Source organism: Sinohyriopsis cumingii, chromosome 12, assembly GCF_028554795.1.
Source record: "Sinohyriopsis cumingii isolate HCF-2022 chromosome 12, ASM2855479v2, whole genome shotgun sequence".
Taxonomy (NCBI): domain Eukaryota; kingdom Metazoa; phylum Mollusca; class Bivalvia; order Unionida; family Unionidae; genus Sinohyriopsis; species Sinohyriopsis cumingii.
Genome location: NC_142972.1, coordinates 6,783,426 through 6,798,384, shown reverse-complemented (window position 1 = coordinate 6,798,384; position 14,959 = coordinate 6,783,426). Strand labels below are relative to the sequence as shown.

Sequence of the window (14,959 nt, the reverse complement as noted above, 5' to 3'; positions counted from 1 at the left end):
CCTCTATCCATCAAATATGAATAACATGCATGAAACATCTGCACCTCTATCCATCAAATAACAGACTGTGTCCTTGACTTGGTTTCATCTACATCTCTATCCATCAAAATAACAGACTGTGTCCCGAGTTGATTTCATTTCTTTCACATCATGTAAGTTCAGCATCTTGTGATGCATTTTACACACTTTTATAATTTTAGTAATGGTGGCTAGTGGGTTGTGTTATGTATATTTAATTGTTTGTTTTTTAGTTTTGTTTTTCATTACATGCTCCTGTATTGTAACATTGTATATTGGACTTGACCTTGTCCAAAATTGATTTCATATTTGCTTGACCCAAAAAGACTTTTTTATTTTATTCATTGTAAACAAATCCTATGTAGCTAAATTATTCTCTCTGTATATTGGCTTAATATCAGGATCATCTTTAATAGAAGAAGTAAATATGTTTATTTGGGTCTAAGTTAGGGAATTTAATGAGTGTAATCAAGGTTATGGTTTTGATTTTGTAAACATCAGGATTGTTCTAGAAGGTTATTTTCCATTAGGTAATGTATTTTTTTTTATATAGAAAATGCCAATTGTGACCTGAGGTCAAGTAGTGTGTTTGTGATTTAGATTTTTAACGTAGCTTTAAAAAAAATTCAGTCATATCGCTATGATGTCTGCAGTGTGACAGTTTATAGTGATGTCTAGCACTGGGGCATCATGCTGCAGACATGTAGCATCATGTCCCACCCAGTCACATTATTCTGACACCAGGCCAACCAGTCCTAACACTAACCTCTTAATGCTGAGCGCCAAGAAAGGCAGTTGTTAGTACCATTTTTGTAAGTCTTTGGTATGACTCTACCAGGGTTCGAACCCGCATCTGAGGTGGACGCTCTAACTACTAGGCCACCAGAGCGAGGTCAAGTAGAGGACTATATAATCTTGTAACTGTGAGGACTTGGTCATTCGTGCTTTAAGTTTTAGCACAATCAAGTCGCATTATATGTTGTGACCAGCAGTTTTGGGCTGGAATCTTTTTTCCTCAAATTATTGAAATCAAGTGATTATTTTCTCTGGAAATAAAAAAGTACTCTGATAAAAATCTTCTATGAAGATATTTGCTGGAATTTATACTGAATTTAGATCTGGAATTATATTACTGTGATCTAACAAAAGACTGGACACATCAACACTCTATAAGCTATGTTAGACACATCATCACCATCAGTTTTGGATTTCTGAAGTATAATTTTTCTTTAACTCAACCTTTTCATTTTGAATCATTAGCAGGGTGATTATTCAACCATTTTCTTTTTGTATTCTTTACAGCTGACGGCTAAACTGTTACTCTTGTTACTGTTATTAGATGTACGACTGCAGAAAAAATTAAAAAACTTGTGCACAGTAAAACAATAACCAAAATAACAGCATTGACTTGCAGTAATTCAAGCAAATTGCTTCAATTCAAAACTCAACCTCTTCCCCATCTTCACGACAGGCTTACAGCTAATATGTAAGCAATTCACAATGTATGCCAACTACCTCATTCAACTTGTGATTATTTCATTTTGTTGTCTTTTACCTCTTATTATGAGGACTGACATAGATGAGTATCAAACCCAGGACTCTTGGACTACAGGTCCAATAGTATACCAACAGAGCTACCACAAATGTGGTTCTCAAAGAGTGCTCATATGTCGCAGTTGTCAAGTTTTTATAATGCAACAGAAATATGAATGCATTGCTTGGGGCAATGTACTGGTACCTCATTCAACCGTTACCATATATAGCAGGGGTGGGAAAAATGCAGCCCATGGGCTGGATCTAGCCCATGACCTGGTTTTATCTGTTAATTTACATCACAGGGTTGGTTTTAAATTAACGTATCCAACCCATGCCCAGGAGGAAGTTGCCCATGCCTGGTATATACTCCAATATATAACAAATCCAACTGCACAGACCCAGATCTGCCATCAAGTAAAGTATTGGCAGAAAAGGGTCTGGGTAGTTTGTAAGTAGTAAATGGAAGAACAAACAACACAGAACCTGATCTGCTGGTGCAGTATGCAACAGCAGATCAGAGTACCACTCTCATGAGAATCCCTGAACAAAGCTTTTGGTCTCAAATATTGTAAAACTATAGGGGATACATGTGTATGCTTTGAGGGAACAGATGAAAAGACAGGTACAGATGAAAAGACAGGTACAGATGAAAAGACGGGTACAAATGAAATGACAGGTACAGATGAAAAGACAGGTACAGATGAAAAGACAGGTACAGATGAAAGGACGGGTACATTATGTCACACAAGACCACAGACAGGTACATTATGTCACACATTTTAAACATATTTATTCACACGTGTCCTTTGAAACAAATTTTTTTAATACAGTGATGATGATCATCTATTATTGTCACAAAAGAATCAAATGACCTGCCAAATGTATTATTCATAGAATGAGTCCCTTTTACCTGGATTTCTAACAATAATTTTTTGCTGCAAAAGGTCAATCACTCCAGAATAAAGTAAAATCAGATCTGACTCAATAAGTATAAACTTCTTTCACAAGTCTCTTTGAACAACTAGTAAAATTTATAGGAATAGTGCCATCATTCAAATGATATAAAGCTACATTGCAAAAAGAAAAACTTCCTTAAATTTTGACAAAGAGACAAAAAAGCTCTCTAATGACATGGTTCTCCCAAGCAATTTTCCTTGTGTCCTTTCTTCCAGTGTTCTTTCTGGCACTGTGTACTGCAGTATCTGGACAGCTTACATGCCCCACAGTATCTGAACTTGTCCACACCATTACTCAGCCTTCGGCAAGATGGTGAAGAACAAAATATGAAGTCAACTTCATTTTCAAGGTTTTCTCTCAACTTGATTTTGGAATTCCAATATGTCTGGACACTCTGAGCTTTGGATTCATCAGACAAAACCAATCTGATTTCTGAGAAGCTAGACAAAATATCGTGTCCAAGTCCACCTGTCTTTAGTGAGCTCTGGTGATTTAACATTGAAGAATAGTCTGCTAATGTTTTTAATGCCAAGGAATGCTTCATTTGATGACGAACTCTATAAGTTCCCAATACCATCAAACCATGCAAAATTTTGGCAGAGTATTTAACTGTCACAAGAGACAAATAGCTGAATGCTTCTGAATCTTGTTTGTTCCTCAAGATGAGGTACAATTGTTTCACAATCTCATTTTTTATAAGATCCTCTATTATGGTTGCTCGACCTACGATGATTATTCGATATATGATTGTTAATCCAGACAATATTAGCTCGGGCTGGTCATAATAATGCAAAACTTTGACCACAACTGGACCCAAGGAAGCCCTGAAAAGTAACACTCTTTTGATGACAGCAACATTTGATAACATATATGCAAAAAGTTTCATCACTGCTGATAAGTTACCATGGCAATTACATGTGTGCTTCTCATTTCTAATAAGCACCTGGACCATCTTGTCTGTTGCCATTTCACCAAGGCACTGGAGAATCCGCCAATAATTCAGGTTGTGTTTCTTCTTGCTGCTGTACAGCATTCTCTGCAAAGTACATAATATTTCCTCTACCTCACCGTGACTACATGTATCCTCAGCATACTGAATTATTTCTTCAACGTAGTCTTCAATTGTGCGTGATCCCATATTTGATGGTTTTTCCACTGAAAATAAAGATGTAATCAAAGAATCTAAATTACTGACAATAATTAAGTGGTTGCATTAGTTATTTAGTTTCTCATACATGTGAGAACATACATGTTTCATGTGAATATTTCTTAAATAAACTGAGGAAGAAAATAAACGCAATTATAACATTATTCTGTGAAGTAACCATTTTTTGAAGGTACTGATTTCTGTGGATTTTCTGGGTGCTACAAAACACACATTTTAAAAATTCCATGATCAATGATCTTTTGTGGAAATAAAATGACTTCTTCCCAAATCAGTGATCCTTGGTACCAGTTAATAAATAAATATTTCATGGTATATGCAAGAATCTGACCTGAATCACTGTTAATGAGATATATCCTAGCAAACCGCCACATGCAAGGATTTGATCTGAATCATTGTTAATGAGATACATCCTTGCAAACCGCTATATGCAAGGATTTGATCTGAATCATTGTTAATGAGATATATCCTTGCAAACAGCTATATGCAAGGATTTGATCTGAATCACTGTTAATGAGATATATCCTAACAAACTGCTATATGCAAGGAGTTGACCTGAATCACTGTTAATGAGATATATCCTTGCAAACCGCTATATGCAAGGATTTGATCTGAATCACTGTTAATGAGATATATCCTAGCATACCACTATATGCTGTTGGTACATCTGTATCTAAGGTGAAATAAATTATTTCAGTCACCTTCTTCTTGGACAATAAACTTGGTCTTACCAATTTGACTGACATAATGAAAGCTTTTTTTAATACAAATATTCAAGACAAAGAATAAATGCAAAATAAATAACATAAAGAAAGTCTGTGCCAGCTGCAACACAGAACTGGTTCTAATACAATGCATATTTTTTATTTTATGTATTCTTTTTCTGGTCACAGAGGAGATAAATCCATACATTTCAATTTATATTTCTCTTTAAGATTTGGTCACTGCCGTTAAGTGTATTCTAAAGTCAACACCTGGGACAGAATAATTGGGTTTATTGACCAATTGACTCCATGCAATCTTATTTTAATCACTGCTTTTAAGTCGATTTGGAAGGTATAATCCAACTGACAGTGGCAAGCAGTCTTTAATTTTGGAGAATTCCTTGCTTCTGAATACTGCCTTTACTCTCATGAGAAAGTGCGAGATAAAGGGAGCAAACTGCACAACCAAGCATATACACTAACCAATCAAAAGTTAATAAAAAAATCTGCAAAATTATCTCTATTAGTTCAATTTTTGAGAACTGCTTTTTAAATTGTAAAAACTACCATGTCTTTTATTATAAATGTCATAAAATATTAATTACTGGTGATACAAATTTTGATTCATCCAAAAGAAAATGTAAATTTACCCTGCACTGTCATCTTCAATTTCCTGAAACTGAAATTAATCATCAAGTGGTTCCAAAGTCTGACTTTATTTGCAAAAGTTCCAAAAAAGTTAAGTTTATTTCCATCAGTCTTACTTAAGAGTAATGATGCAAGTATTCTTTCTGTAGCTTATACATCTCGTAAAAACATTCATTTTAGATGGCTTCAGATTACTCTGCCATCACAATAAAAATAGCACATACTGCAGCCATGCATGGCTGATGGAGAATGCCTAAGTATTTTGAAACATACTCAACTCTTGATTCTATGATTCACACTTTCTTAATGAAATTCTCCATAATAAATTGAATATCTCTCAAGCAGTAAAAAAACTTCAAGCTTAAGGTTAAAATTTACAAGTTACATTAGGTTAATTTTTCTAAAACTCGATGTTTCTGTCTGTTAGTGCTGTTTAAGTAACTTCTGTCATCACTGAAATTGATAATGTCCCCAAATTCAACTTATCACTGAAATTGATAATGTCCCCAAATTCAACTTATCACTGAAATTGATAATGTCCCCAAATTCAACTTATCACTGAAATTGATAATGTCCCCAAATTTAACTTATCACTGAAATTGATAATGTCCCCAAATTCCACTGAAACTGTTCATGTTTCCAAGAATTATGTCAAGCTGAGAGATAGCAACAAGCCATTGAACTGCATAGGGTTTGGAACTAGAGTTTGAGCAACTGTACTAGAGGTAAATAAAGTCTACGCGTACTTTACAAACTTTATAGTTTTAATTATGTTTTCCAGCTTTACAATAACAGTTATTGATATTTTGTTACATCTTACCTAAAAACTGGTCAATCTTATGGAAAAAAATGAACTGCCTTACTGAGATGGAATCATGTGTTAGAAGGTCATACATACATAAATACTTGGAAATTCGTTTTCATTTCACATGACCACAGCAATCATCTCCCCCACCATGAGTCATACTCAAATTGGCATGTGATGTCCAATAAACGTAATTGTGTCCTTTCCAGCTTTTATTCACAAGAATCTGAATACTCCTTTTTATTCTTCTGTGTTGATTATTAACACTTGTCATTTTTAAAAATTCTATAATTAACAGTCTGATCATGCGAACGCTGCACATGAACAAATAGGTGCAGTTTAAAGCTGCTGTAAAGTTATTCTGGTTCCCTGACTAATTTCACTATTTCTAAGATGAAACCAGGATCCAGATAAAACATGGAAGTACCAATTATCCGATTTTGCGGCAACAATCTTTTTTCCATAGTTTTTGTTAGTATGCCGTAAGTCTGTATTTTAAGGGTAATTTTCGTAAGACTTATGGCAAAATCGTAAGAGTTGGCAGCTCTGTGTATGTATGTATGTATGTATGTATGTATGTATGTATGTATGTCAATGAAAGTAAGAATTTAGTATATGCTTCATTTTCAATGTAATGTATGTATGACAACAGGTTCTGCAAAACCTATTCAATCTTGGATCCAAAAAAGGAAACTATCAAGCCCATTACTGTACTCACCTCAATCCATTATCCATTCCTCAAGCTTTCTTTCTTGTCAATGTGTCAAGAACATATATAACATACATCAAGCCATTACCTATGCAAACTTCTTGTCAATGTGTCAAGAACATATATAACATACATCAAGCCATTACCTATGCACACTTTCTTGTCAGTTTGTCAAAAACATAGATAACAGGGGTGCATAACCTGTTGCCCGAAGGCTGCAATCGGCCTGCGAAAGTGTTCTGTTTGGCCCTTAGGGCAAATGAAAATAACACATAAATCTGGCCTATGAACAGTAATTATATTAAGGAAATTAGTGTTTGTGGCCCTCAAGTGGTCTTAGAAAATGTAATCTGGCCCTTGGCCAAAAAAGGATGTGCACCATTGACATTTAACATACATCAATCCATTACCAATGCACACTTTCTTGTCAATTTGTCAGGAACATATATAACATACATCAATCTATTATCTATGCACACTTTCTTGTCAATGTGTCAAGAACATATATCAGTAAATGGGACTAAGAGATCTTTCTGACCTATCCTTCTCCTTTCTGAAGGGACTGAACCATAAGGCCCTAACTGGGTGACGAAGCCTATCTTGATTGTCCTCAGTACAGATAAAATAGGAGAATCACCATCCCTCAACTCCACATAAGGAGTAATTGGACTGCCCTCAGTAATGAACCTTTTTGGAGGATAAGAATGACTAACCTCTCACAGGTCATCGAGGGAATCAGAACCAGCCCACTTCCTCTATGTTTAGCTCCACTTGACCAGATTAAATAGGCTCACATCCTGCAAATTCCAATCTGTTCTGAGGCCAAAGTATAGACATCAATGGTGCCATGAGTGGGAATTGAGAACTGCTTCCCCACATCCTGATCCTTGTCCCAAGACCAATGATGCAGCTTTGCTGACTGGTGACCAGTGCCAGAAGATTAGTGACTATTTGGGCGATGATCTGGCAGATGAGTTACCATCAGATAATCAAAAGTGATATCGCTGCCTTCCCTTCTCTGAGAGGCATGATCTGCTGACTTGACTGTGTGCCACCCCCATCCGCTGATGAGTAGTGCAACTCTTCAGGTGGCACTCTACAGTTTCGTTATTTTGCATAGGGTTAGGATTTTAAAGAAAAAGAATTTCCCCGGCTTTCCCTACTGGTTATACTGGCTATTTAAAAAAGACCTTGTATATCTTAGGTACATGTATAATGCAAAGAACCTTTAATTCCCTTTATTTTGGTGTATGATTGATGGGTGTACTATGGGTTATAGAGTATACAGCTTGGCCTTACTTCAGGTGTGCACCTTTCAAAAAAGTGCTAGCTCTACCTGGTCATTTTCACTTCCTGAACTTCAAAGGTAAATTGTATAAAAGATAGCCGATAACTTTTTTTACATTTTATATATTTGGTAATTCATTCATTGCACTTTCGGAAGCTGGTATTGTCTAGTCTGGCAAAGTTCATTTTCCCTATTTTAATAGCTGCTAGGTAGAGTGTACTTTAGACTAATTCAGGCTGATTTTTTAACACAAGGGAGCAGTCATTTTAGTTAGCAGTGTGCTTAAATCATGTAAAATTTCCAAAAGTACAATATCCAAAAGAAATATCATCCACATTACATTAATGTAGCATAGAGGTATGCCAACATTCTCTCCATTGTGCATGTTTTAAATGCGAACTACTTCACCTTACATGGGTCACTCTCTCAAAAGTACATATTATCTGGTGAGCGCCCCCTCAGAAGAATTATTTGTCTCTCCTTCTCAATACTTCTCAAGAGAGAGATCCTATGCTCTAGTGGGACCAAGGAGTTATATTCCAAGTCCTGCAGGAATTAATGAATCATATATCCTACTGGGATTGAGGAGTATTGGGGGAAGATGGGCATTTCTTCCTCCTATTTAAAAGCACTCTGACTCTTGGCAAGGTCGCAAACATCTTCGAGTCATAGACAATAAAATCGTGCAAGATAAGCATGAGGTGGGAATCACATGGGACCTTCTTATGCCCACATTTGCACATAATTCCTGTGTTAAGACTCTATGATCATAAACTGGGTAAGATAAAGAAGCAAACCAACAAGTTTTGTAAAACTTAACAAACATTATAATTCTCTAAATCATAGCAAAAATCTTGTCGAAGAATTTATAGTATTATGAATTAAATCCAAAATAATACTAAAAAATTAAACACGTCCAAACGAATTGAATGCTACAAATAAATTCCAGATCCTAGATAAGTGCTGATATGCTAACAGTCTTCATATATCACAACTGCATTGTCCAGAACTCATCTGAATAAATTCACCATAATTCCAGAATAATATTTTAGTCCAATGAGCACTTTGTAACTCCAATGAATAATTCAAACATGTTTCTTCTCAAATTATATCTAAACACAACATTAAACATCTGCAGACTGATGTTAACACAATAACTTGGGAAATAAGAATAAGGAATGAATTAATTTGCTCAATTCTCTCCTTATATAGTATATTATGTCTATGACAAACTTCACTATTTAATCCCACATTTCACAGTACTTACCTATGCAACCTATCTTGCAATACTAAACCAATTGACTTAACTAGTCAACCATTATTAACTAAACACTTTCTTAATAGGTTTATTATAAGAAACTTGTCAACACCTATTACTGATCCTATGCAGTCTACATGCCTAAAGTGAAACACACAAAATACAGTCATGTACCACACAAAATATAGATATGCGTAACACCTGAAAGAGAAAATATGTACTGCAGAAGCAAGTACTGTCTGAAATTAAAAATATAATATGAATATTGCATTTCAAAATGTACTGCCGAAGCAGTGATATAAAAACTTTTGAATGCAATGAATTTAATCATACTGTCTATAGCAAGTACTTATTAATTATTAAATTTCCACAATTATTTAACTAAAGGGAATAAAGATTCAGAACTATAAATCAACAGACTTACCCCAGGCAAGAATATAATAAAGTACTGCTAAAGTAAGTACCAAAATAAAATTATGAAACAACAACACAGGAGCAATTACTTACCTTAACAATAGGTAGTGGATGAGGAACAATTGAGATGAGCACAGCTAGATTAGCACTGCAAAATAAAGTCTCCTAAACTAACAAGAGCTCAAATCAAGGGGGTAATCACTCAATCATTATTCATCATTTCTCCTGTATCCTAGCTGTTTGTAGGGGCCACACTAATGACTGGAACAATCTCTCTTCATTTTGCCCTGTTCTCTACTGCTCTTTGGGATTTCGCAAAGTCTATACATGTCCACTCTTTGATGTTATCTTCCTATCTCTTCTGTCTGCCTCGTTTTCTCTTTCCTCTCACTGTGCCCTGTAGGACTGTCTCTAGCAGGCCAAATGAGCACAAGACATGACCATACCATTTTAGTTTGCATTTCTTTACAGTGGTGAGATCTTCATATGATTTAACTGCACTTTCGATTCACACCTCCACATTAGAAACAGAGTCGAAGTATGAGAAGTTCAGGATCCTTCGATAGCATCTCATCTCTAAGGTATGGATTCTTTTCTCTAGTTCTGCTGTCAAGGTCCATGTCTCACTAGTGTAGTGACGAGGGAATGCATGATCTGCTTGGGGTTTCAGTCTGATGAGGATGATCTTAAGCATAACCTTGCTTGGGTGAGTGGTGTGGCTGATTGTTTAGTAGTTGCTAGGGTGACTGATGAGGCTAACTGTTTAGTAGTTCTGACACTGCATGGGTGACTGATGAGGCTGATTGTTTAGTAGTTCTGGCACAGCTGCAGATTCCCTTTCTTAGGGACAATGATTATCAGAGACCAGATTCACTGGGTGGGCCATTCTCCTGTTTGCCAGATTGTGTTGCAAGTTGTTTTAAGGATATCTATTACAGAGGTTCCTCTTACTTGAACAAGTTCTGTTGGTATTTTATCTACCCCAGCTGACTTCCCTTTCTTTAGTGCCTTTATTGCAGCCTCTACTTTTCCCTGAGGATCAGTTAGTCAATTTCTGTTGTGGTCAGTGGCAAGTTTAGTACAGCTTTGTTTCCAGAAGTCTCCTGGTTGTAAAGGTCATAACAGTATTCCATGCATCTGTTAAGAATGTCTTGGTCTTCTGAGACTTTTGCCAGCCTTGTCCTGTATCAATGTAGATCTAGCCTGTTTCTCTGTTGTCAGGTCTTTCACCAACTGAATGGCCTTTTAACTGTTATTCTGGTTCAGGCTTTTCTCAATTTCCTTACACTGGTCCTGTAACAAGCTTTTTTTGTTGCTCTTTTTAAGCTCTTCTTAATTCTGTTATTAACCTCCCTGTATTTTTTTACTCTTTCAAGGTCTCCTCCTCAGTTTTCTCCTCACACCACAGAGGTCAAGGATATCTGCTGTGACCCAGTGCTTCTTTATCCTTCCATGCTTGCCTATGATTTTGCTGACTGTGCCTATTACTGCTGTGTTGAAGATGGTGATCAAGGAGTCAGGGTTTATTTCTTCAGCACACAGAACTGTGAGTGGTGCAAATTTGCTGTGGTGATGCCTCAAATGTTTGTGCCATGCAAGGATCTTTGTTTTTCAAGTTCAAACCTGATCCTAACCTGCCTTGGTTTCTTAGTATTCCTCAAGGTCATCATCAGCAAGTCATGGTCACTTCCTATGACAGCTCCTGGGAAGCTACATGTTCTGGCAATTTTGACGCTGGACAGGAATTGCTTTCTCAGCAAGATGTAGTCAATCTGGTTGTGACATTCTCCATCTGGACTATGCTAAGTCCATTTTCTAGATGGTTTGTGGGGGCCAAGGGTGTTTGTTAGCACAAGGTTATTGTAGGTAGCAAAGTTCAGGGGCTTCAGTCCTCTCTCACTGGTCTGTTCATTACAGTATGGAGCACAGACTTCTCACCAATTTGCCTGTGTGCATTCTCCTACCTTGCATTCCAGTCTCGAATAACTAGAATTTCCTTCTAGGCTGTTTTGTCAATGAGCGTTTGAAGCTGGTCATAGAACAGATACATATGTTTGTCATCATAAGGTCTTTATTTACAAAAATGAAGGCAATTTCCTTAGAAAGAACTGAGTATGTCTAATGCGAATAATATCCAAGAAAATGAGGAAAAGACATGGGAGTCAAATAAGGTCTGTGTTCTTTCTGCTCTAGAACTTTTCTTCTAATGGGATTAGGGGACTTGTGATCCAGAAGAGGTAAGCGAGGCAATATTGAAAGCTAATGAATTACTGCTATTAAAAAGAAAATTCATGAGGAAGGTGGGTCTATTCTCCTCTCCATATAATGGCTACTTATCACGAAGTGCCACATGAGGCTGCCATTAGTAGCAAGTACACATACAACGGAACAGACGGAAGTCTGTAGTATGCAACCTGTGCAAGATTTGTTATCCTTGTGCTCACACCTGTTAATTAGGCAATAAAGAAAACTAATTACATAATCAAAAACCAGAACTAAAATTGTGTGAGAAATACTTACCTCAGCACCAGTACTATAAGGGGGCACAAAGTTAACTAGCACCACCTTTCACCCAGGAAGGTGCTATTCTATCCCTAAAATAACACATTATTGTAAAATAACACTTGAATGTAGCAAGGAAAATAGGGGCAAACCCTTGAAAGAAGAGATTACAGTGGATTGTCAAAATGCATTGGAAAAACCAATGGCAATTTCATTGAGCAAAATAGCAAACACTTCATCACATACACATCCAACCAAAGAGGAAGTCAACAGGCAAGCATCAGACAGGTTCTTTTCTCAGTTCTAAAACCTTCTAAACTAGTAGAAGGAAGGAATCCTGTATGAGTTCTCCAAATCCAGTACTATTTCAGCTCTAGCAATCTTGACTCCTGCATCCTGAAATGGTAAGTGATGCAAGATTAGCAGATAACATTACTGCTTTTAAAATACATAACAAAATGTCGATGATAAAGCAGCATGTGAAATTATTGATTCTTAATTCGTATTTTTACTAATCAAAAGTCTCCCATTTTGTCTGTATTTAGGATCATACTCACATGCACTTAGTACATTCTGTCCAAGTTTACAGAATAATTTTTTCACCAAGTTGTTAAATTTTGTCATTATCAACATTTCTGAGTGAACAATCATTCAGTAATTGCTATTCTCAAAGTGACTATCAGGCAACAACATATGAACACCAATATAATATAAATATTCACTCCTTTTTTGGGCTGTAATTTATTTTTATGACCATTGTTCCATACACTTTCATACTTTCTATAATGTATTACTGTCATTAGATGCCCCCAAAAATATGTATTTGCTACTGCACAGGTTTTAAAAATTTAGGTAGGTAGGTATTTTTTATATATATAAAAAACAACCACTATAAATGTATTTTATAATGATAGTATGTATAATATATTATGTACTTCAAGTACTGGGCTAAACCAGCTCAATTAGATGCAGAAATCAATAACTGGATTTTGTTTATTTTTTTTAAAATTTAAATATTTTTATATTATAATTATTAGTATATAAAATGTACTAAGCACTTCAGGTATTGGGCTAAGCAAGCTCAACTAGATGCGCAAATAAATTTTGGGAAGGTTTTTTTTTTTTTAACGTGGGGGGGGAGTGCTAGGGTGAGCAACGAAAAACAGGGAAAGTCTGCCAACAGAAAACACATTATTTTTTTGCCTCATCAATTGCATGAGGATTTTAATTGCATGGTACAAACAGAAGCATATATGAAATCAATTTCAAACTTCTAGCATGAACTGTGTTTGAGAAATGAACACCAAATGCAATATTCAACACATGTCTATGAAGCCTAAAATATGGTCAGGCCATAACTTCCTATTCAAATGAAGGAGTAATGGTCACCGAGTTTAAAGATATGTAAACAAAATGCAAAACACACCGAGTTTCAAGATATGTACACAGCATGCAAATCAGTTTAAAGATATGTACACAGTTTGCAAAACACACATAGTTTCAAGATATCTACACAGTATGCAAAACACACCGAGTTTCAAGTTATGTACACAGTATGCAAAGCACACCGAGTTTCAAGATATGTACATAGCATGCAAAACACAGTTTCAATATATGTAGACAGCATGCAAAACAGTTTCAAGATATGTACACAGCATGCAAAACACAGAGTTTAAAGACATGTACAAAGCATGCAAAACACACCGAGTGTAAAGATATGTACATGGCATGCAAAACAGTCTCAAGATATGTACACAGCATGCAAAACACACAGAGTTTCAAGATATGTACATAGCATGCAAAACAGTTTCAAGATATGTACACATCATGCAAAACACAGTTTCAAGATATGTACACAGCATGCAAAACACACCGAGTTTAAAGATATGTACACAGTATGCAAAGCACACCGAGTGTAAAGATATGTACATAGCATGCAAAACACAGTTTCAAGATATGTACACAGCATGCAAAACACAGTTTCAGGATATGTACACAGCATGCAAAACACACCGAGTTTCAAGATATGTACACAGCATGCAAAGCACACAGAGTTTCAAGATATGTACATAGCATGCAAAACATAGTTTCAAGATATGTACACAGCATGCAAAACACACCGAGTTTAAAGATATGTACATAGCATGCAAAACAGTTTCAAGATACGTACACAGCATGCAAAACACACCAAGTTTAAAGATATGTACACAGCATGCAAAACACACCAAGTTTAAAGATATGTACATAGCATGCAAAACAGTTTCAAGATACATGTATGTACATAGCATGCAAAACACAGAGTTTAAAGATATGTACACAGTATGCAAAACAGTTTCAAGATATGTACATAGCCTGCAAAACACACAGTTTAAAGATATGTACATAGCATGCAAAACAGTTTCAAGATATGTACACAGCATGCAAAACACACAGAGTTTGAAGATATGTACACAGCATGCAAAACACACCGAGTTTAAAGATATGTACACAGCATGCAAAGCACAGTTTCAAGATATGTACATAGCATGCAAAACACACCGAGTTTCAAGATATGTACACAGCATGCAAAGCACACCGAGTTTCAAGATACATACACAGCATGCAAAACACACCGAGTTTAAAGATATGTACACAGTATGCAAAACACACAGAGTTTATAGATGTGTAAATAGCATGCAAAACAGTTTCAAGATATGTACATAGTCTGCAAAACACACAGTTTAAAGATATGTACATAGCATGTAAAACAGTTTAAAGATATGTACACAGCATGCAAAACACACAGAGTTTAAAGATATGTACACAGCATGCAAAACAGAGTTTCAAGATATGTACATAGCATGCAAAACAGTTTCAAGATATGTACACAGCATGCAAAACAGTTTCAAGATATGTACACAGCATGCAAAGCACACCGAGTTTCAAGATATGTACATAGCATGCAAAACAGTTTCA

The 14,959-nt window shown here is 35.9% G+C and overlaps 1 protein-coding gene across 1 annotated transcript; it reads right to left on the bottom strand.

Moving 5' to 3' along the window:
• Positions 1 to 2,327: 2,327 nt before the first annotated feature.
• LOC149785959 (uncharacterized) lies at positions 2,328 to 12,625 on the bottom strand. Its single transcript, XM_089976214.1, has 2 exons — positions 12,251 to 12,625; positions 2,328 to 3,666 (listed from the first exon to the last, which is right to left on the bottom strand). Exons 1-2 carry the CDS (start codon positions 12,252 to 12,254, stop codon positions 2,678 to 2,680), a joined length of 993 nt encoding a protein of 330 aa, XP_089832340.1. The 5' UTR covers positions 12,255 to 12,625; the 3' UTR covers positions 2,328 to 2,677.
• Positions 12,626 to 14,959: the final 2,334 nt, after the last annotated feature.